The 24,926-nt window shown below is 39.8% G+C and overlaps 1 protein-coding gene across 1 annotated transcript in view; it reads left to right on the forward strand.

Annotated features, from left to right (window-relative positions):
- SCFD2 (sec1 family domain containing 2) overlaps positions 1–24,926 on the forward strand; it is a gene marked incomplete at its 5' end in the record, with an annotated part of 208,652 nt that overhangs the window by 27,887 nt on the left and 155,839 nt on the right. Inside the window, one exon of the mRNA XM_082316582.1 lies at positions 9,467–9,598. Coding sequence (XP_082172708.1) covers positions 9,467–9,598 — 132 coding nt within the window. The remainder of the gene's footprint in view (positions 1–9,466; positions 9,599–24,926) is intronic.

The raw sequence follows: 24,926 nt of genomic DNA on the forward strand, positions 1-24,926 counted from the left end.
GCTGCAAGCTGATTTGCAACACCTTGAACATTACCTCAGAACTGCTTTTAAAATGCCTGACAGCTGCTGTTTTATCTGTCTGCTGTTTAAAATAAGCATTTTAAAATAAATTGGTGGCAAAAGGCTGTTAAGAATCTAGTCTATTTTTAATGATTTTTTTCTGTATTTTTAGAATGAGATTTTTTTTAAATGAAAAATTTATGTTGCTTGTGTCTTGCAGAAAAGTAAGCTAATTGTATAATTTGATAATGTAGTTTGCTAACATCTAATAAATAATAGTTTGGTCATATAGGACTGTGTTCCCTATAGGAGTATTTTAACAGTACAGAGCATTTATATACTAGGAAATACTCATAGTTTGGACGTAGTAAATAGCAAAGTATATCACACAAGCAAGGCATCTAGTTTTCTTTTTTGGGAAAGTTCAATAGTTTACAGAACTAACAATATAGAAAATTCTCTTATGTGACTTTTCCTGTTGTAGGACTCGATTTATTTTTTGCTCAAACATCTCATGAAGTACTGAAATATCTTCTGAACTTTGCAGTGCACTTTGACAGATTAATTTCTCATAGGTTCTTCCATAAATTTTTGTAATGTACTTATTGCTTCAAAATTGCTGTTTGCAGCGTAGAAAAATGCAAATCTCAAAACCTTATGCGTTGTTGAGGCAGAAAAGTTGGTGTTTTAACAGCACTCCCCATGACCTTTAGTGAATCAATTGTTTTATCAATCAAATTATGCTAGTATGAGTTAATTAATTAACTTGATCTTGATGTGACACAGCCTTCCTGGAGTATACGCAGAAAGGAGGGAGAGGAAAGAAGGGTCTGTATAAACACCACATGCAAAGGCTGAAGCTATCAGCCTGCCATTAGCCCTTTATCTAAGAGGCTCTTGGCATATAAATCAAACAATAACCTCTCTGTTTTGACTCAGTGCCAAAGTACACAGCCACAGTTGAGTCTAGAGCAGATTATACCCACCGAGTGGCTTGAGGGCTTGGAGTGAAACTGGGAAATAACTGTTAAATTATTCAGGAACACATTTATGTTCTTTAATGCTGGCTGTCAGATTTTATTTTTTTTTTTTAGTACCATTTGCATGCTCTAATCATAGAAACCAATACACGGAGGGCTTTTTAACGCAGATCTAAGTGAGGATGTAAGAATAGTGTTCTAAGCTGAATGGCTGTGAAGAGCTTGCTTTTTAAAAAAAAGTTTTGTATGTTGTGCCATGTTGCAATATTTTTAGTAATCTATGGTGACGGTAGTAATATCCAGTGCTCCTTCTGTGGTTTTCTGCAAGCACAATACCAAGATGACATTAGATTTCTGTTTACCTTTTTTTCTAAGGTTAGGATGGATTGGAAAATAGCTCAAGTTCCTACTATCTGTGAGGCGCATTTAATTAAGCTGAGCAGATTTGCCACCCATATAAAATGTCCAACAGCAGAATTACAGTCCACTGCTAACAGCCGTTTTAAAACTTCAAAAAATTGTCATTTTACTCTCTTAGAAATAAAAAATGTTAGTCCCTTCTGGGGATGTGCAATTTACATTTATCTGAAAATAAACATTTTGGGGGTTTTGTGTTTTTCTTTGAAGAAAGTATTGCTGCATCTTCAGTTGAATACACATTGAGTGTGAGTAGCCCATTGAGTCCATGCACTCGGGATGCGCACAAATACACAGCAATGCTAGAGACTGAAGTCATGGAAATACTGACAGCTGTTTCTATGTAGACAGTTTTTGATAAATTATATTAGAGCTGTTCAGTCACTTTCAGAAGGGTGAAATGAAGAGCAGCTTCTTTCTGCGAGCCCAGCTGTGTCCAGGCAGCACAGCAGTGCGGAGGTCAACTCTCCCCATCCCCGCGGCATTCCCTGCGGCATCCCCGCAGCATGGAGCAGAGGCTGTTCCACATGTCGCCGATGGTTCTTCCCAGTGGGGGCCGCTGTGCGTGGAGCGGGGCGCAGGCGGGGCCTTGGCCGTGTCCCCCCAGTTGTCGGGCCGGCGTGCGTCTCCAGGAACATGTGGTATATCCGGCATAGCCCTGGCGCAGCCTCCGCTCTCTCCGAAACAGCAGGGGAATCGGAGGAGGGAGGATGTCTCTTGATACGTGGCCCCTCGCTCCAGGCCCATAGCCAAATCGTTGCATCTTATTGCAGGCTTGTGCTTCTCTTCGGTTTATCAGTATTCGAATGACATATCGCCAGCAGTGGATGTGTCCTTCGTAGTAACAGTCTTCTAATCACCCTGGTGTTGTTTTTTGAAGTGCTGTGCACTTAGTGTGGATGTTGCGTCTTCTTTAAACTAATGTGAGTTGTTGCAAAGGATACGTTGGCAGTACACTTTTTTTTTTTTTTTTTAAGCAGTCGCTCGGTTTTGGGCAGCTTTGTGGTATTAATGAAACTACTTTAATCTTTACTGAATTTTTCCCTCCTCCCTTCCTCTTGTGAAAATACACAGGCGCGGCTGAGCTGTAAAGCTATATAGACATAAGGTGAAAGTTTTGCTGATACAGTAACCACAGAATCTGTCTCATGTTGAGACTATCACAATTTCTTTTCAGATTTTTTTTTAATCTGTTAAAGTACAGACACAACTGCTTTGTTATGCTGAAATGCTGTCATTTCAGCTGGTTAATTTTTGAAGACCACTCACTGTTGTTTTCTGTCATTTATTCAGAGCCTGCATCAGCAGGTTGCTCTTTGAAATCCCATGTGCTTTGCCAGGTGTAGAAATAACAACATTTGCTTATTCTTCCTTCCTTAGTATCTTGCTGGTATGATGTCCTCAACCTGGTTACTTGCTGTTTCTGATGTAGGCTGTGCTTTCACCTGACCCCAAGCAGTTTAAAACCAAAACAAAACTGTACAAAGTCATCTTTTTCTTTCTTCGTTTGAGCTACAGGAGATCCGGGAAGGAAACTGGATGTAGATACTGACTTCTCAATTTGGCCTTTGAAAAGGTTATGGAAGAGACTCTTGACCTGTTTTTCAGTAAGCCTGGGGACATGGCAAACATTGCATGTAACTGGAAGAAAAAGATTGTTATGCCAGTGTTTTATAAGGAGAAAACAGAATGACCTGAATTTGTCCTATTAGGCAAAGCAGTCCAGGCAAAAATCCAGTAATAGATAATGTACATGTCAATTTTATCCTTCTTGACTGGAGATTAGGTCATATTAAAATAATTTGCAATAGCTTGCCAGAGACTACAGATGTGGCTGATAATTTGGTGATTATGGTATGCTACTTGGAGAAGAGTATTTGACTTGTTTTCATTTGGTTAATTATACATGCTGATTGAAGAAATACATTGCCAAACTAATATTATAAATGCTAAGGGAGTTAAGAATGGCCTATTGGTAGATCTGAAAACATAATTGTAAAGGAGGAACACTTAGTCATTGAGTGGACGTATTTTCTAGTACGTGATTATTGCTTCTTGACATTTTGCTCTTGCATTAGTGACCTGGAAGACCATATTTTAATAATTTATCAGTAACAGACAAGACGTGGAGCAGTAAGGGAAGTAAATATCTTTCTGTACTGGTGGTGTGAAGCAAGAGGCATATCATTTCAGCCAAGTCTAAAATTGTGGTGTTGTGCATTGGACCCCCCAGGTAATAAGTGTCCCCAGGTTTCTGTGTTTGCCCTTAGGTTTGCATCTACTTTGAGAGTTTGTTCTCCATTGACTAGCGCTTGATTTCACCTCTTTCCAGACTACTACTTCCAGCTTGGTAATAGCATACCCCAGTGCCACCAACCTCCCCTGTTGTCCCCAAATGCATTCAAAATGAGTAGCTTTGAGGCTAAGCCTACAGACGATCACAGATAGGGCCACTTTTTCTCTGTCAGATAACCTTGGCAGTATTGTCCTTGCAGGACTGGACCAGACCAGATCAAGAGGATAAGTTACAATTATTTTAACAGATGCAAGATTAGGCATTTGATTAGCAACCTGCAAACGTCTAGATCAAGCAAATCAGGGATCTGAGCTGTGTTTAAAAATTACCAATTTTTTCCTGTCTGACTCAATGCATAGTCGCACATGGAACGTGTTGCCACAGCTGAAAGGGGTGCCATGGGAATGAGAACAAGTTCCCCACGGTGAGTGTTGCTGAAGCTAGCACGCCATCACCAAAAGAACTGCTTGTCAGACTGCACCCTTACTTCTGCTCACGGCTTTGGCTTTTTCACCCTGGCATCTAGCTGCCAGTGAACAGCAGATTTCATGGAGCGGTCTTTCCTTTGGGTATTGCAAATTTGGGAAGCCAGCTAGTTAGCCACTTCACGGCTAACTTGTTCTATTCTTGATTTTTATTTTTATTTTTCCATCTCTCCTATCTTTAATTAGAGTGCCTTGGGGGGGTGGGGTGCAAATCACAGCTGCTTTGAACCGCCTGCAGCTATCTCTGGTCAGCATAGAACATCCCAGTCTTTCTGACCCGCTTTTCATCAGCACCTCTTTCCTGGCAGTATTGCCAGCTGATGTCTTATTTTTGGATCCATATAGATTATGGTTGTGATGATTTGGTCCTTTTTCCCTCTTTGTCTTCATGATTCAGCTTTGAAAACTGTCATGCAAATACCAGAAGCAGGGAAGCTGCATCTTTTAGGTGTCTAGATTTCTCCCCCTTCCTTTATAACCTTTTTTTGTTGTTCTTTTAAAGTCCAAATTATATGCAGTTAAATTTTAATTAGTTTTGCAACAGAGAATGGCTCATTAAAAAAATGTAACATTTATGTATGAGGGGAAGGGAGAAATTTGCAATTATCAGATGTCCGTCAAAAACTTTTCTTTATGTATGTCGAATGGTATAGCTGTGTCTAACAGTGCTTTTCAAAGACTTCAGCCTTATCTCTGGACATAACGTAATGTTTTTGTTTAATAAGCTTCTAATTTGTCTGCCAGATAACTGCTACACTTGTTTTTATTATATTCTGTTTTCTGAGATGGCTGGTTGATTAGGTACTACGACCATAACGATAAAAGGAAGGGACAGGGTATCAAAACCTGTGAGCAAAACTCTAAGCTTGTTGGTGAAACTGGTTAATGGCAGAAGCTTCTGAATTTCAGTGCCCTCTTCTCTCTGTAAGGCTTGCCATGCCCCACAAAACATTTGTAATAGAGATGCATGGAAGTGTGCGCTGTAATTGGGTGGGAGTGTCGATCTGCTGGAGGGTAGGAAGGCCCTGCAGAGGGACCTGGACAGGCTGGATCGTTGGGCTGGGGCCAACTGTATGAGGTTCAACAAGGCTCAGTGCCGGCTCCTGCACTTGGGTCACAACAACCCCAGGCAACGCTACAGGCTGGGGCAGGAGTGGCTGGAGAGCTGCCTGGTGGAAAAGGACCTGGGGGTGTTGGTTGACAGCCGCCTGAACATGAGCCAGCAGTGTGCTCAGGTGGCCAAGAGGGCCAATGGCATCCTGACTTGTATCAAGAACAGTGTGGCCAGCAGGACCAGGGAGGTGACAGTGCCCCTGTACTCAGCACTGGTGAGGCCGCCCCTCGAGTACTGTGTTCAGTTTTGGGCCCCTCACTACAAAAAGGACATCGAGGTGCTGGAGCGTGTCCAGAGGAGGGCAACGAAGTTGGTGAAGGGCCTAGAGCACAAGTCTTATGAGGAGCGGCTGAGGGAGCTGGGGTTGTTTAGCCTGGAGAAGAGGAGGCTGAGGGGAGACCTTATGGCTCTCTACAACTACCTGAAAGGAGGTTGTAGCGAGGTGGGGCTCGGTCTCTTCTCCCTGGTAAACAAGCAATAGGAGGAGAGGAAATGGCCTCAAGTTGCAGCAGGGGAAGTTTAGGTTGGATATTAGGAAAAACTTCTTCACTGAAAGGGCAGTCAGGCACTGGAACAGGCTGCCTAGGGAAGCGGTTGAGTCTCCATCCCTGGAGGTATTTAAAAGACGGGTAGACGTGGTGCTCAAGGACATGGTTAGTGGTGGACTTGGCAGTGAGAGGTTAACGGTTGGACTCGATGATCTTAAGGGTCTTTTCCAACCTTAACGGTTTTATGATTCTATGATTCTATGTTTACCTATTGTTGTGACATTTATTTTGAAGGGTGGTTTAGAGTTCCTGATCTGTATTGTAGTGTAACTGTAGAGAATTTATTTTTTCTTAAGCAAAACAACATGATTCAGACAATATCTTTAAAGGTTTTGTAATGCATAAAATATTTAAAAAAAAAAAATCTACTTAGTTTCAGAAAACTACTTTCAGATTGCAGCAGTTCACTAGATAATGTGTAAAATCAATAAATAATCCTTGGGAAGTCAAGGAATGCAAGAGGAAGGAGAAATTTGAATTGGGGTACTGGATCCCATACAAATCACTGATTACAGCACCAGTGTCATTGGATTAGGACATTTGGACCAAAGCAGAGGAACTGCAGATGGGAAAAAGAGGAGGGGAAGGGCACCACGACAAGAGCTGGAAGGCAGTCGCAGACAAATGTCTCACCAAAAGAGGAAGATAAGATAATATTGTTTCTGAGTGTTAGAAATCTCTAAAAGGAAAATGTTGTGGTAACTTCTCAGATCAGGCAAGAGGCAACACCAGAGCCCTGTACTGCATCCTACTGACTCATTCCCAGCAGCCATTCCTGTCTTGTCATTGATGAAGTTAAAGAATGGGTTGTTGTTCAAAGCAAAAGCCCTTCTCTGAAGGTGTAATAGAGGGGGAGCGGGAAAAGTGTTTTCAGCAGAAAACATACAAGTACTTTTGTTGTCTTTTTCCCTGTTATATTTCCAAAAAAATGGCTGAGCGTGGGAATTGTTGCTTTCTGTAGATGGACCTAGTCAGTTGGCTATGTATGTGAGCTATGAATATATATTGATCTCATCCTGTTTATATATTGTTCTATATACGATACCTAAACTGCTAGGTATTCTGCAAAGCAGTGGGAAGAAAAATGTCTACAGAAACTGTGGATTACACAGAGATCCAAGCATACAGGAGTGTGGTTGACCCCCATCTACTTTTAGGCTGTACCACAGTTGTTTTGCTTTTTGCTATTTTTGGTGTGCTAAAGCAACCCTCAGGGATCATGCAAACTTAGGGCCTTGGGATTAAAGAAAACCTACAGTGGCTAAAGGAGGAAGAAAGAGTTTACAAAGCAAAAAGAAAACCTTCACACACAGCTCCCCCCCTCCCTTTTTTTTTTCGTGCATTAGTACGACTCGTTCTTACTTATATTTTTAGTTTAAATTATTAGTCTGTTATTTTGGAGGGTTTTTATTGTTTAAACTAGTAGCAAGTAGAAGTACTGGCTGAAACAGGGACTTGTAGTAGTGATTATACAAGTATAGCATACGTTGCTTCAAAGACCTTGCAGTCTAAATTGGCAGGACTGATCAACACGTGGTGTGGAAGGGAGAGCAGCAAGCAAGGACAATAGGTAGGAAAATGGTGCAACCTCATCACGTACATTCTGAGATCTATAGATGCTTTTGGGATGAATTTTCCACACTTTACTATTTGATAAATCTCTTTATAGTAGTGAGAAAGATGAGACTACAAAAAACTAGTGCAAAATTTGGGAGACTCTTATTTTAGCTTCCTTGTGTTGTTTGTTTTCCTTTTTTTTTAAAGTCTTAGCTCCTGGTGTCTGTGCTTATGTGAGACTCTCTGCTCATATTCATGGTGATGAAGAGAATTGGGAAAATGAGAACAGGTTAAAATCTTAGAAAACAGAAACTTGACTTTTCTTTCTAATGGGAAAAAAAGTATTTTTAAAACTAGCTTCCTGCTGGTTTAGGCCTGATTGCTGATCTCTGTAGATTTTTATTTGGAGCTGCATGTTCATGAAGGGATTAGTTAACAGGCAAAGTGGTGGCCTCTTGCAATCCAAACCTCAGACGTGCTTGTAAATGACAGTGAGACATACCCTGTGGAAGTGATGTGAACAGGATCAACAGGCTGCATTTAAAAGCGATGCTGGGTGGGTAGGACTGAATCATAATAATTGAGTATATAGTCTGTAAAAATAGCATACCCAAGGATCCATTACTTGAGGGAGATTGTGTTGAAGCATCTGGTTGCATTGGAAATCTCTTTCTTATTTCTTACACTATCACACATTGTAAATCAGCGTGCTTTTTCTTGTGAGGAATCCCCTTGGAGCTGCTGCCCATGAACAGTGCACACCATCGGTGCTCAGATCACACTTGGCAATGGAGTAGAGGGAGCTGCTGCAGATGCCCGGGCTGCTTTGGGATGTGTTGCCTCTTGCCTCTGTCACTGGAGGAAGGTCGAGTTGCACTGTGTGAAAGAGAAATGGAAAGACTGTCACGTCATCAGATTTTTCCTTTCTTAAAACATGGCAATAGGATGAAATTTGCTCTTCCTATTCATGTGTGGTTTGTTCAGAAGAAGGATGACTCAACCTTCTTTCCATGGTCCTTCCACCCACACAGGCCTTGTCAGAGGATGTGGGTTCCTGGGATGACAGGAGTGGGGCTTGGTGACCCTCTCACCTGGTTTGGGAGATAGCACAGATTGCTAAATACAGCCCTGCCGTTGCAGCAGAGCATGAGCACAGCTGCTCTGTAACTGGTATCAAATGAATTGTTGGGGTTGTTTATTTTCCGTGAAACAACGCTTGTTTTGGCATGTTTATAAGCATGTTGCAAATGACATCAAAACGTATTTAGGAGTTAAATGTCTCCTGAGGAAAAAACAGAGGGAAACCTTTTCTTTAAAAAAGAAAAGAAATTAAAAAAAAATCCAACACAATTAATCCCAATGTGTGGCTTTAGCCCCAGGCGAGGGCTTTTCCTCCCTTCTCTTCCCCCCCTACCAAGAAAACACTGAATTCATTCACAACAGCAACAAATGAAGTGTCCTGGAGGAGAGAGGAGACTGACAGGGAATTGAGTGCAGACGAGCCACACAAATGCCTAATTTAAGCTTAGAAACAGCAACAGTATAAAGGAAATCTTTAAATACAGGAGTCATAAGGACAGTTGTATTCTGCTACGGATTGTTCTTCTCACATAAGGAGTATCCATGAAACCCAACGTGATGGTAGTTCATCAAATCATACCAACAGCCTTCAGCATTGGAAGTATTGGCTTTGGGATTTAAACTCTCACGGGGAAGTTAGAGCCCATCCTTTCCATAGCTTTTTGGTAACTAAAGAAGTTTGGACTGTTTCTAATATTCCCGTGGTTCAATAATAGTGGTTACTTTGAGGCTGACATGCTTATTTATTATATGTGAATTCTAATGCTTTATAATTGGTAGCAAAAATATCTAGATTTTTTTTTCTGTAAAACCATAGCAACTGTTACGCTTAGAAAAAGAAAGCTTTTATATTGCTTTATTTTTGCTTGTATCCTGCCTACCTCAGAGAAGTTACTAAGTAGAAGCACTCATCTTAAAATATAAATGTTGTCTTAAGCTTACTCCATTATTCAAGCAATGTTTAGTGTAACCCTGTCATTTTCTTATAGTGATCCAGCTGCCAAAGCTCTCTGGGAGTCCTTCATGAACCTCAAACAAAAGGAAGCTGTGATGGAGGCCAGGAGACACCTTGTGGAGGCTGCAAGCAGAGAAAATTTACCTATTAAGATGAGCATGGGTGAGTAGTGTGACATGCCCTTCCCTACATAGTGGTAATGTGAAAGATGATGTCAGCTCCTTTTTTTCCACTTAACCCTCTTGAGGATAACTCATCCCCACCCTTGGCCCATCCCCACCCTTGTCAATGACTTTCAGGTGAGCATTGTGGCTACCATAGGATCTTTCTGGTATATAAGTGAGAGGCAAGTGTTTTCTTTTAACTACAGCCTTAACAAGATTGAGAGCAGAGGTGAAGCAATAGAGTTCTATGAAGGAGGTTTTTGAAGGCATGCAAATGCTTAGCAATGCTGCTTGTCTTTATTCTGCAAAGCATGAGAATTTGGGTATCCTTAAAAAGTCAGCAGGATTTCTGTCCTGGAAGCAGGAATTGCAAATAGCAGCTGATCTGATGGAAGTTGTGCAGGTCTTGGATATGATTACATGATACAGGTAGTGATTACATTACATAGGTAGTGAGGATTATGTAAAGTAAGGCTGCCTTGCTCAAGAGAGTTTAAGCTGAAAACCATGTCTAGGCACTCTTGAAACCTGAATTCTTCAAAATATTAGAGATACAGAATATAACATAATGACTTTCAGGAGCTTTTTTTTTTTTTTTTTTAGAACCTCGTTCTCACTTTATACCATATTCAGTGAAATGCAAGAATTGGTATCATATTAGGCTTATAAAAACAATGATATTGCTCAATACCACAATATTTTTTTTGCATTTTATGTACTCTAAGAGTATTTTATGCTGAACGTTTCATCGAGAGAGAAAGGTCCTCACAGAATAAGAGTAATAGGCTTTTATCTGGGACTCCAGAGTAAGCTGCCAAGATATTGTAGAAGAATTAGATGTACAGCCAACTCATGAACTCTTAACAACTATAACATTTCATATATATGTGTATGTATGGTCTTTACAAATACCTAGAGCATACATTTAGTAGATTATTAATCAGAAATACTAGATCTGTGCAACAATAATGCTGTAAGCTGTTTTAAAGAAATGGGAAAGGAGCAGCTGTGCAGGGGCTATTACAAATTTGAGCAAAGCAAGGCACAGTGAATGATAAAATCTTGTTTAAGCTTTTGTTGATAATGTGTGTCTGAGTATTCACCCTAATAATATTATGTTTTTCTATTTCATGTGCCTTAAAGAAAATTATTAATGTTGAAATTCAACTTTGTTTTAAAAGTAATTACTTCTTGTCTTTGAGAGGTACCAATCCATCTACCACCTTTGCTGCTTTGTGTGAATGATTAGATCAGACACCTTTTCTCTGTGTCCCCCTCCCATGGTATCCAGTGAAGGCTGCAATAACTTTGGGTTTCATCATATTAGCTGACACTTACTGATGGCAGCCTAAATGTCTGACATACGTGGACCCAATATAGTGCTATGTAGGAATATATAAGAGTTGATGGTGAAACAAATTTCTGGCACCGTCATTCTTGAGACTTGTTTTTGTTTGGAAGATGCAATATAGGTTGGAGTGTAGCTATAATCTTCGTAGGAGTTTGTTATTTATTTTCTGAAATGTGTGTCTTGTACTAGAATCATAATCAGTTTTTACTTTATAGTTAACTTTGTAGTTGAACTTCAAAGGGCGAAACAAAATTTGAGGCATTCGTGTAAATGATAAACAGGGATAAAATGAGAAACAAGGAAAGGAGGGCACTACAGTCACCAAAATCAAAACTTCTCATTGAGCGTAAATGCAGAAAACCTGAAACTCACACCCAGATATCACGTTGTCCAACGACACATAGTTATTAATGACATTTTAGAACAGATCTGCATCTTTACAGTGTTTGTCAGCCATTGTGCTACAGAACATCTTACCACTCTGTAGGGAAGCTGGAAATTGTGTTGTTTATCAATTGCTGCTTTTGCTGAGAAGGAAAAATTGTAGTGGCCTGTTCAGATCCTGATTGCTGTGTTTAGTCAAAAGGATCCTTGCTTCCACTGCGGCTGTGATACGAGGCAACACTGGAGAGAAAGGAAATGCTTTCACTCTTTCTGTTCTGTGCTTATAAGTGAGTTTTTATTATTTTACCTCAGGTTCTGCCTGTATCGGAAGGTCTGGGTGGATTGCACACTGATTTTCCCAACACTTAGGGTATTTTGTGAGTTTTTTATGGCCCTAATATTAAATGTCAGAGAGTTTTTTCTAGCATGAAAGTTGCCTCTTACTTTCTTTACTAAGACCAGCTGTGTCAGATGGTAAGAGTATTTTCCTTACTACTATTTTTTTTTTGCTTTTTTTTTCCCCCCTGGAAATAAGGAGTGAATTACATTTGAAAGCAAAGCTTTGAATTCCATTTGGTGTAGCCGAGCCCTCCTGCAGTGGCCACCTGCCTGAAAAACTGCATCATGTGTGACACTGGCAGCACAGGAGCCCTGTGCAGTGATGAGAAATTTGATCCCATCCTGTTTCTGTATTTTCAGTGCAAGGAAAATAAATTTTGTTGTTTTCTGAACTTTGAAAGGCTTCTCATTACTCGGAGGTGTGTGTGTGCTTGCCCACATTTCCTGTGCAGCTAGTGTGCCCGACGCCTGGCTCTCCAGCCACACACACAGCTCAAGGTTTTGCTTTCTGATACCTTTTGAATGTGTCCTCCTCCTCCTGAGAGAAGAGGACAGGTGTCTTCTCCCCAATGCCCCCAAATATCTGCAGGCCACTGGGAACTCCATCTTACCCCATTTATATCAGCAGGGGTGGAGAGCAGAGAGGAGTTCTGAGGAAGGAGAAGAAAGAAAAATAAAGGAAATCAACAATTTTAGCTACATTTGTTGAGCTGAGTAGACTGGAATGCTGCTTTCAGGTGCTCTTGATTTGCATATTCATTTTATTAGTTGTATCAAGGAAAGTGGTAGTGGGGATGCCTAGAAGTCCTATTGACTGTTTCAGAAGGCTTCAGTGTAGAAAGAAGGTGGCTGAAGATAGGATGAGCAGAGCTGGCAACATTTTGTTGAAAGTTTTGGTGGATGGACTCTTGGAGCAAGCCCAATTTCAAATTTAAGACCAGGTCCATGACATTTGTGAATAGAGCAGGATTCTCTCCTTTTTCTGTAGCCATCTCATACTCAGGTTTTCAGGTGGGCCATTAAATGGTCTTATATCATCTTCAAGGAAGATTTGCATTTTTTGCTTTTTTTCTTCCATGTATGTCTGAGGAAAGTGCATATTTTCTCTGTCATTTCACTTTGTGAGTGAAAGAACTACATTCCTGTTACAAACTTTAGCAAGTGATGCTGTTTCTTTTTTAAAGAAGAATTGCAAGTCTTGGGAAACCGCATCACAGAGGGAGACAAAGTGCCAAGTCCATAAAACCAACTAGAACACAAAACTGTGGAGCTACTTTGCCTTTTGCTTACAGAACAAAACCTGAGCTGTATAGCTGTGCAGCATATTTGATTTTCTGAGGTCAGCCCTGGAGAAGGCAGGCAAAGCACTGTGCAGAACTCCAGCCAGCGTAAAGGCTTTGCGTGTGGTACATCCGGTTTACTTATTGTTTAATCCGTTCTATCCATAAGTATATAACATGGGTATATGGGTTTTGAAGATGTAATTTCCTGCGGAGTTTAGTAATGCTGCCAGTATTGACTTTCGGGGAGTATTTGTTTAGTATTGCTTACTGCGGGCATGCTGACATTGAGAACCTTCCTTACAGGATGCTATAAACACACTGAAACCATGTTACTATCATAGTAGTTACATCTAAGTTTTGCCTTAACCCTTTCAGCTAGATACATTTCCCAAAACAGTATGTGTTTGCATGTAAACAGGTGGAGGTGTCTTTTGCTAGAAGTCCATTTTAAATAAAGAGGCATTAAAATATTCCATACACACACACTTGAAACAAAAAAACAAACAACACTTTTTAAGAACTCCATCAGCACCATTTTGCCTCTGAGGCAGCTGCATTTGTGTTTTGGATACCCCTGTGAATGCTGATAAATATCTGGGGAAGAAAAATATTTGCCAAATTCTGGTCAGATATCCCATTGTGTATGTGTAAATTATTTTGACATAATAAAAATTCTGGCATTTCAAGAAATTTATTTTATTTAAAGAATTAAGTCTCCTTTTGAAAAGCTCTTTGGAAGACATTTTAGAAGATTGTTGGAATAGCTTTTTGGTGAGATTTATAGCATTGTGCTAAATTCAAGTGAGATTGTAAATACTGGAAAGGGATTACTTCTGCTCAGCTCTTAAAGGAAGTGACTGTAAGGAGTTCTGCTCTGAGGCAGCAGCTTGACTTACAGTACAGCGGAAAGGTTGCTGGTTTTTCCATTCCTCTACTTCCCGTTCCCTTCTTCATAGGTCTGATACGTATCTTAATCATCTTCCGAATGTGGCAGCCCATGAATCTCTTGCTGAAAGCTTTGCTATTAGCATAGTATTTGGCAGTGGTAAAAACTTTGCTACAAATGTTCTTTTGTGGCTTTAGAAACACCCCAGCTCTTCTGTTTGAAAAGAGCACAGTAAACCTTGATCGAGTCTGAATTCCTTTATTGTGTCTTTTTACTGGCATGGAGACTGATGAAAGTCAAAACACTGGTATAGTAACAGAAACAAAGTGCAGTGTGCTATTACACAAGCCCTTGTTAGCAGAAGAAAAGCCTTTTGGTTTCTTTCCATCTGAACTGTACAAATACAGTTTTAAAAATCAAGCTTACTACAAATTTAGGAGAGCCTCAGGCTTTGTGAAGTAAAGAGGAGTACTGTAACTTTTTCAGATGGGCTGGATTGCATGGGTTGAATTGAACTCTAAAATTCGTTTGGGTAGAAATGGGAAGACCCTGAAATTTTAGCCTGAAGATATGAAATAACATTTTGAGTTAGAGAAGTACCTTAAAATGGACAGGAAAACATAGGTGAATACCTTATCTAAAACCATAAAGAAAATAAAGAATATAAAATATGCTTTTTTTTAAATGAAAAGTTGCATTGGACCATAACGGTGTTTAACATGCTATTTATTCTTGACACAATCAATATAAAAATATTCAAGATTCAATACCATTAATTCCTGGAATAAACTTTAGGGATAAAAGCTACCTGCAAAGAAAATGAGCTGTAATAAAGATAAGTACATATGCAACTTTCCAGATAAATCAAGTCTGATCTCAGATATCTAAAATCCACCCTCGACAACCATTAGGACAATTCTGTGATAGAGACAAGCAGCGAGACAATGTCAGTCTGGGTTTGAGGTCCTTACAAAGGAGGAGAAGGCAGATCAGCGTTGCAGGGCTCAAAGCGGTCTGCAGGGTGTTTGAATCCCTTCTGCAGCACGTCTCTGGGTAAATGATGGGTACCTGGATAACAGCTGGGCTTGGGAGACACTGTGGCCCCCCGTTATGCAGAGGAGATCATCTTGTAGGCTGTTTCTTTGGATGTTTATGTACCTTTCTCTGTTGCCTGTTTACCTGGTCTCCAAACCCATCAGGAGAGCAAGCTGCAGAATCAGTGAGGTAGCAGCCAAAGTTTCATTCCAGGCATCCTCATGAAGCGGGAGGCTTCCCGTACCAACTCAACTGAGACAGTCCTGGCTTGGCCCAAGGAGTCCTGAATCCCTGACAGTGAGTCTCACAGTGCAGCTCCAAGGGTTCCCTGGTGTTCTCAGGGCATTTTTCCAAGGAGAGGGGACACTGCTTGTCTCAGACCTGAACTCCTTCCGTTGTGCAGCCTGGATCCTGAGCAGGCGGTTCCTGAGTTAAATTAGTCTGCTCTTTGCCTCATCAAAAGTAACAGAAGTCCTGCAGTGTGGGACTATCTAGCCAAGCGGATTTGGGTTTTCCAGCCTGTTGCAATACTGAGTTCCTGATTTCTCCCTGTAGTGCAACTAAAAATGTAGTCTTGACCTGAAGCAAATGTTCCCCATCTCAGTGATGGTCAATATAGCAGATGTTTTGTTGCATCACCCACCCCCAGAGGCAGGAAGGCTTTTTGCTTGTCTGAGTGGTATATGTTTTTGAAGAGTTTGAAGTATTTCTGAAAGTTTTGGATATATTCCTATTCGGAGGGCTTCTGTATAGGCCTTTGCATTCCCAGGGGTACACTCTCTTGAGTACAGTGGGGTTAGGCATTCCCTGATAACTCTTGATGAAGATGGTCTTTCTGAATAGTCATTACCACAATGAGAACTGTAGAAAGAAATTGATATTATGGCTGTTTCACCTTGCAGTCTTACACCAGTGTTGTTGTTTAACCCCAGCCAGCAACTAAGCCCCACAGCCACTTGCTCAGTCCCCCCCAGTGGGATGGGGGAGAGAATCAGAAGAGTAAAAGTGAGAAAACTCGTGGGTTGAGATAAAGATAGTTTAATAGGTCAAGCAAAAGCTGTGCACGTAAGCAAAACAAACCAAGGAATTCATTTACTGCTTCCCATTGGCAGGCAGGTGTTCAGCCATCTCCAGGAAAGCAGGGCTCCATCACGCGTAACAGTTACTTGGGAAGACAAACGGCATCACTCCAAATGTCCCCCCTTCTTCTTCTCCCAGGTTTATATGCTGAGCATGATGTCATATGGTATGGGAGATCCCTTTGGCCACTTGGGGCCAGCTGTCCCAGCTGTGTCCCCTCCCAGCTTCTTGTGCACCCCCAGCCCACTCGCTGGTGGGGTGGGGTGAGGAGCAGAAAAGGCCTTGACTCTGTGTAAGCACTGCTCAGCAATAACGAAAACATCCCTGTGTTATCAACACTGTTTTCAGCACAAATCCAAAACATAGCCCCATACTAGCTACTATGAAGAAAATTAACTCTACCCCAGCCAAAATCAGCACAACCAGGATGAAGTTCAGGGTTTCGACCCTCTTGAGTATGGTCAGAGTGTTCAGTTAACTAAATAGATCTCATTTTCTGATAGTCATCTGGTTTTGCTAGTCCAGGACAGAGATGTTGCTCCAAGCTCCAGATGTGCAAAGCATGTGTAGCCTTCTGCTGTTTTTCTTAAGCAACTAAACTTTTCAGGTCATCTCTGTAACTCATTAAATGTAACAGAAAAGATGAAGGATACTGATATTACTGCCAATGAAGTTTCTGTTTTTTTCGGGAGATGTGACAAAATAGCTGAGATGGAGAGATGTTCAGGAGCAGAACAGTTTGTTTTTCCTCACTAAGTGACACTGCATTTGTTTGTAGTGTTGCTTAGAAGCATCACCAGGTGAGGAGCCATCTTTGCATTAATCATTATGCTTCTTTCAAGTTGGATGCTGAATTCGGGAAAGGGGTGTGCCAGTTCAGTTTTTCAGTCTCACCTGCCGATATGCAGAGAAGCGAGAGCACAAAACAACTGCTCAGAAGAGAAAATAATCATGCCTTAGAATAACTGGAACTATGTGAGTTGTGATGTCCGTGTGCATATTTTGCAATTTATCCTCCATCCCTTCATTTTCAGTCTAGCACTTATAGGTTCCTATAGTTGAAAGAAACGTGATTTATGAGGAGCAAGTACTTGTGCTCTTGGTGTGAATCCTGTGTAGGTTGAACAGTGAATGGAGTGCTTACTGGGCTTGGAAATAGCTATTAGTGTGGAGGCCACAGTGTGGCAGAAGCTTGGTGGTAAAGATAAGGCAGTGGCAGAAGGCTCATTTTGAGAGCACACATATGCATCCTTTCTTACCAAGTGCATCCCAGAGAAAGAATTCTGTAATACGAAGTTGACCGAAAAGGCATGGCAGGAAATTTGCCCTTTTTGGTGACTGCCTGCAGCTTAACACAGAATGAGTGGTATCAACAAATATAGATGAATTGTAGAATAATTTGGGGCTAGAAGGGATCTCTGGAAGTCATCTAGTCCAACCCCCTGCTCAAACCAAGGACAGCTTAAGAGTTAGACTAGACATGTTGGACCTTGTTTAGCTGAATTTTGAATATGTCCAAGGATGGCAATTCTACAGCCTGTCTGGGTACCCTGCACCAGTCTTAACAGCTCTTGTGGAGAAAATGTTCTCCTTTATGTACAGTTTGATTTTTCACTTGCTGCAGTGTGACCATTGCTTCTCATCCTCTCACTGTGCACCTCCAAGAAGTCCGATTCAGTTTTCTCTGTAATCACTTATTATGTCCTTGAAGACAGTAAGTAGCTCCCCTCCCTACTTTCATTTCTTGAGACTAAACAAACCCATCTCCTTCAGCCATTACTTGTGCATAGTTTTCTCTAGCCCCCTAAACCATTGTAGCAGCCCTTCTCTGGACCCACTCTAGCGCGTCTTGTACTGTGGAGTGCAAAACTTCATACGCCAGATGCTGTCTCACAAGGACTAAACAGAGGGTTATAACCACTTCCCTCTGCCTGCTGGCTACGTTTGTGCAGATGCCACCTAGTACATTGTTCGCTTCCATTGCTGCAAGGGCATATGGCTGATTCATGTTCAACTTGACAGACACATTTAATGCTGAACTTTAGAAGGATTTAGGTCACAGATCCACTGTTAGTCTATTGCAAATGAAAGAAACACAGGAAAAGTTGAAATAAAGGCTGGGGGGAAAAAAAAAAAAGGGCTTTATGATTGCTGCAAAACAGCATGTTGAATGTGGCAAGAGGCTTGCTAGTGTCTACAGCCATCCATGAAATGTGTTCTTAGTGAGTGCTATTGTTTCTACAGTTGAAAAGAGAACTGGAAACTGCTGTGTCCCAAATGTTGAAATATTGTGCTAGCAAATAATAAATTTTAATCCTCCTTGTTAGGCTTCTGCTCAAACACTGGAAATATATAAAAATGAGAGGACTTCTTATGCACAGTTAGTTAAGCTTACTGTTGTTAGCTGTATTTGTTTTATTTTGGCAAGAGCTTGAGGACCGAAAAAGAGGTACTGTGTCAGGTCTGGACACGGACTGTGACTCTTTAATACCAATGAGTTTAAAAGTGAAGGAACTCTTAACTGATGGAGCAGTGCAGTATATTTCATGAGGAAGAAGAAAAGTCTAAAGCGATAAAAACAGCTGTAGGTAGCTTGTTGTTATCCAGCTCTGTCGATCTTGTAGCTGCTCAGCTGACTGAGTAAATTCTTTTTTTTTTTTTTTTTTTTTTTTTAACAACTTACCAGTTTCTTTCCTTCGTCTCTCACCTTTGCTTTCTCCCCTCCCTTAAATTGACTTTTAGTAGGTTATGTTTCTTTATGACTTGGGGAAAACACCACTTTGCATCTACCTGTTATTTGTGCACTGGTTGGTATATCTTTAATGGCAGAGTATCAATTTGACCCTTAAATTGCAGGTTTTTTTCTGGGAAATGTACACACTAAAATCCATCTTACTGAGGAGCAAAGAGAGGAAAAAATGATGATAGAACATCTATGTCATTTATATATCCTATCTGAAAAAAGTACCTTGAAATACCAAATCTTCATCTTAATTGTAGAGATGAAAAGAATGGTGTGGACCATGCAACTCCACTGGGTTCTCCTACTGCAACAACAGCTACAGCTTTTGGGAGTGGGCTTGGAAGTGGTCCTGGGAGTTAAGTCTTGCCCTCTGCTTAAAGGAAACATGCCTAATTTAGAGAAGGAGACTGAGACAGATAATGTGAAGTGCACTCATATCAAAGTGAAATAAATTTTAACCAGAACAAGTTAGCAGAGATGTTTTAATCCAAACCTGAAATACTCAGAATAGTATTTAAAAAAAACAAAAACAAAAACCACAGAAGTTTTGTAGAGCATCCTGTACTTTCTCTATTGCAAGAAGTTTATTTAGAGGCAAAATTTCTTCCTCAATATTTTAGGAAGGTATTCCTTGCAGGTGACTGTAAATGGCTTTTTCATGTTCTTGTTTAGGAAAGCAAGTGTTGTTCAGATTTTTTCTGAGTGTTGGGGGTTGGTTTGTTTGTTTAATGACTACTGCATAATGCATCATGTGAATTTACCTTAAAAAAAAAGAAGTGTAATATTGGGACTACTCACACTTGATTTAAGTTTAGAGAAAGACTTCAGTTGGTTCTGAAATATCAAGTACCGTGTTTTACCCTAAGCTCTTGTTGAATTTTTTAGTTTGTTTTTAATTCTGTGACTTAACATTCTTGCAGAAATAACAGTTCCTAGGTTAAGTTAGTTTACAAAGTTTCAGTAAAGGTACTTCCGTCTCAACTGTTTCTCGTTGTTGAGTGAATAACATACTGCGTGCTAAATAGTCTCTTGTGGTGTAAGATGGGTAATGGTTCAAGCCCTAATAGAATTGTAAAGCATGTCACATTTGTGTCTCAAACCTCATTTACTTTGCACTTCACTGCTATGAAACAGCAGATGGAAGTGAAACACAGAACCCTGTGCAGTGATGTGAAACAGAGAAATATGCTGGTAGTATGTTATCTTTGATTAAATTATAGTTGGCACATGGATGCAGGACTATTTGGCTAACCTTACTGTTACTTTTAAGAAGGGAGTGGGGTGACAATAGTCCTTCTATGTGTCTGGACTTTTTTTTCTTTCTTTTTTTTTTTTTTTTTTTTTTTTTTTTTTAATGTCAATTTTTTTTCTGGACAGTAAACCCAAACACTTAAATATGAACTTATGGCCAGGTCTCCTTCCATGTCTGGTTGTGATTAGAGTTGAAGATAATTCTTAAAAATTTAAAAGAAAACAGAAGTGTGTTGCTCTTGCAGGAGTTCTGCAAATATATCATTTCATTATTTATATTCTTTGCTAATGTAATACTGCAAAGCTTATATTAACTTCAGTATGAAGTCTTTTTGTCTTAATAAAAGTATTGTGAAAAGCCTATGTTAATGTGGTCTTTCTCTAGACAATTTACATGATGTTCACAATAGTTGGGAGTAAATATTAATGTACAGGTAAACATTTGTGAAGCTTTGAAACAAAGGTTTAATGCAAATGTACATGATTATTAATTTTTTATATTGTGTATCTTTAAGAGGAAATGACTGTGGGTTAAAAGCTTAATAATTTAAATAGTATTTACTTGCATATATGCTGGTAACTAGTATTGTTTTGAGAGATGTGGTAAGTAACAGTACTTCTTCATTGGCTGGAATTTGTAGTGAGTTACAGTGTTTCTAATGTGTCTAAACAAACAACTTTTCTATCAAATAAACCAAATTGCCCAGGAAAGGTTGAAATGCTTCTTCCAGTTTTTGATTACCCATTAGTCAGTAGTAGGTAAAAGCTAGATCAGTAATCCTGCTATATAGAAATAAGCTGATTTTTTATATATATATAAAATATATATATTATATATACTTTTTAAATATTTATATATAATATATTAATATATTAATATATTAAAAGTATATAAATGATTATAAATTATATATTAATATATAATATATATTATATATGTTATAATATATTATATATAATTTATATACTTTTAATATAATATATTATATATTATATATAATTTATAATTATTTATCATTCATATATATATATATTTTTTAATATATTTTTATATATAGAAATAAAAAGTAAAGTATTAAAGATATTATTCCTTAGCTACGGAATGCTGATGCAACTTCCTGAAAAGAAGTAATTGTATTGCCATCTTCTGTTCTCTGCTAAAATTTATTTGGTGTTTTTTCAGGTAAACACCAGAGATTTCTTTTATTCACTAAGCTTAGTTTATTTTTTGCTGATGCTGAGTTCTATTCTATCTTCTCAGTCTTGAAAAGAAGTATTTTGAAGTTTTGAATTTGATTTTTTTTTTTTAAAAAAAGCCACTGTACTTGTAGACTGTCCATTTATGATGATCAAGACATGGTTAAAAACACAGGAGCAGGTCCCTTAAGCCTCTTTGAACCTGGGTGAAAAATAAAACACTTATTCTTTAAGTCCAAGAAAAGGATATTTACTGCAGTTGCTGTTGTTTATATCTGTGGGGAAGCAGCCTGGTCGGAAATAAGATAGAACTTGCTGTACATGCGTGCTGTGATATTTTCATTTCATAGGGTGCATCAGCCATAATGACTGTGTTTTTACATCAGCAGGAGAGTTCATGAATATGGGTTGGGAGATGCTGATTCTGGTGTCTGCTTGGCACGCAGGGGAAACACGTGGCACCTGCACTTTGCTGGAACACTGGGTCAGTTGTGGGTGTCAGCACTGAGTACCGTGCTTTGTGTGTCTTAAGAGATGACAGGAAGGGCTTCAGAATTTCTTTATGTTAAGAAAGGAGCCATTTAGCCAAAAAAAGGGGGGAGCAAACTTGAAGAAAGTAGCTGAAAGTGATGTAGAAGTAAAGGAGCAAAGTGTCACTGAGAACAGCATGTGCTGAAGGACTTAAACCAAAGACAGACTATGTGCTGGTGTGCTTGCAGAGTCTCTAAGTGTAAGACTTGACGTGGAACATGGCAATACAGTAAAACCGGGTGGCTTGCCCAGTGCTGTTTTTCCAAGCATAATTGTGTAAGCCTCATCATTCAGTCTCGCAAAGGATGACTCGTTACACAAGAGACATGGTGAATTACATGTGTACATACTCATACAACATCATGTTTTCCATCCCTATTTATTTGCTTACCACCCAAAATGATTGTTAGGGTATTCTCAGCTGCAGAAGTCTTCCAGAAATCATCAGAGAAATAATCAGTCCTGTGAATAATGTACCAAAGAAGAACAACGACCTCCCTCTCTCTGGGACAGCATGCCAAGAACACGATGAAGTACTCAGTGTCTGAAAACATATGTCTTAGTGCTAAATGAGGACATGCGCAAGCCACCTGAAATCCTTTGGGCATGGTATTTTTTAAGACAAACAAGTTGATTCATTTCTGTGAGAAGTTTAAAGCATCCAGGAGATGATTCAACCAAATCAAGTCCCTTTACAGTCACAGTGAATTACTGTTTACAAGGATTACTGCTTTTTTATGGCTGGGGACCCTCTGGTTGGGACTTGGCCTAGTGCTCAGTATTTATTAACCTGGTGAAAGAGGTGAAAAATAAGGTAACAAAATATGACCATGATACATGTTTAGTCAAGATCAAGAAGGGGATTTGAGAAACTCTGGTATGCCAGTTTAATTGGAAGTTTAATATAGATGGCGACTCCTAGGAAACTTAATTCTGGAAGGTAAAATTTCACCTATTTATTCAAACAGTTCTGAAATTTGCTTTAATATTTGGGAGAGCAACCCGAGAATATTGTAGATGCTGGCTCAGGTGGTTGTTACTTTTTTGTTCATACTGATTTAACAATGAAAAGGGGAAACTGAATGGTAGAGTGCACAAAGAAGGAAATAATGGGTTGAAGTGGCCATGCATTTTAAAACAAAGCTCTGAAGGACAAAAAAGAAAAAATTGTCAATCCATATTGAGACACCTAAGCTACCAGTTATGTTTGTCAAAGCCTTCTGAATGTACTGGGAAACTTGAAACTGTAGATGATCTAGGAATCGTAAATCCTAACGGGGGTCATATTTAGGCATTTGCATTTAGCTGCTTAGAACTAAAAATCTTGATGATTATGTTAGAGTGCTTTAGTTACATTTGTCCCACCTAATTGATGAGGTTTTATTTGTTTTAAGGCACATAAAAGAATTTTGAAAGAATAGTAACAGAACTGATATTTAAGCATGGTTTCCATTTTTTAATAAAAGACAGGCTAATTAGGAGAGAAGGCTAAAATAGCATGTGGCACTTGTATGAATATAAATGATCTGTTAAAACAAGGATTTAATGATACCATACACATCTAGCGATGAATAATAAACTGTTTTTGAGATAACTAACTCAGTGCTACAGCTGATGAGACTGAAGCCAAGTCAGGTTAGATGTTCAGACTGACATGGCAAGTGTTAGTTAAGTGGCAAATACAGTCCAGCTTTATTTGTTCTGGGTGTATACCTCTATTCCAGGTTTTGCTAAACCTCAGCATAGTTGTCACCATTGTCAATGGCTCCTACGTCCTCGAAAGTCACTGCTATACACACCTTCAGACGCGTGACAGGTGAGAGGCTCTGCCGCCCTGAAGGTCCATCACTCTGGAGTGACTTGAGATGCACTGAAAAGCCCACAGTGGGCGGGGTGGAGTGGCTGACCTCCAATGCCTGTGTCCTGCAGCTATCGCTAAGGTGGCAGGAGGAGTGGGGGTCAGTAAGGGCCAGCGAGGAAGAAAGGCTGGTCACAGCTCTTCCTTGGTGGCACAGCTGGGGGCAGGCAGCAGGAGGCTGCCTTGCAGTTTGGGGTGTACTTCAGGGGCTGCTCAGACCCCCAAGATGGACTTATCCTGGGATTGCTGTAGTGGGGACTTGCAGTTTGTGCTCATACCTGTGACCGTGGGGCTGTCTGGATACTAGTGCTCCTGCAACAGAAAAGGGAGAGAGGCTTACAAGTGGCCATCAATCCCAGAGCAGATGGGTTTGTGTTTGTGGGAGATGAGCTCTTAGGCTCTTAGAAATAAGCCTGTGACATCTGCTTTCAGTCTGTTGTAAAGTTTAGTGCTCTTCAGGTCCAGAGCCTTATTCTGGAAAAGCCAGCCAAACAGCATCTTGTACTGGCCTACTTTTCATCTCTCCAAAGAACTAAGGAGTAGTTGGCATTCTTCTCTTCTTTATTAACAATGTAAGGACTGGGTGACTTTTCAAGTTAACTAAACAAAAGTTGAGATCAAATTATTTTTGTGGCACTTGCTGTTAAAGAGTGTTACTGAAACTTCCTAAGAAGTAAAAAAGTATTTTGAGTTAATAAGAATAACATCTGGAAATTACACTAACAAGGAGACATAAGGGGCGTCATCCATCCTACTAAATCGCTCTCACTTAGTTTGCAAAATATCCGACTCCCTTAGCAGAACTGTTGTCCAGTTGGCTTCATGGAGTATGAGAGCTTTCTACATTCCTTGCAAGTATCCGGCATTGGACATGATCAGAGGCAAGCTACTGGGAGAGAAAGGTTTATATTTCTAAGACCGTGGATGAGGAAAACAATTTATTTGGAAATTTTCAGCCCTCTACTGCCTTGAAAAATCTCGCCTGTGAACATAAGTGTGCCAAGGTCATTTCTTGCTTGTGGTTCTGTCAAGTGAAAAATGGACCTCAGCAAAAGTGCTCTAGCCAGTGAAGCTCAGACTGTGTTCTTGCATAAAATTGAACTAAGTTTAAAGCTATGTGTATTTGGCGGTTCATGTAGTCTTGGAAAAGCACCCATGTATTTATTCAATTGGTCACAAAATGTACTTCCCTCTTTACTTGTTTTCTTGTCCCTATGGAGATAATTAACTAAGTGTTAGATGAAAAAATAAGGACTGTATGTTTGGAACAGTGCATTGATAATTCTGGCCTTTGCTCTTTAGACACCTCGTTCATCCATAAATCTTTACATAAAAAAAAAAAAAAAAGCACTTTGGGATTCTGAATTTTAAAAATTTACTTCTACCTATCTT

This window comes from Platalea leucorodia (assembly GCF_965183815.1).
Source record: "Platalea leucorodia genome assembly, chromosome: 6".
Classification (NCBI taxonomy): domain Eukaryota; kingdom Metazoa; phylum Chordata; class Aves; order Pelecaniformes; family Threskiornithidae; genus Platalea; species Platalea leucorodia.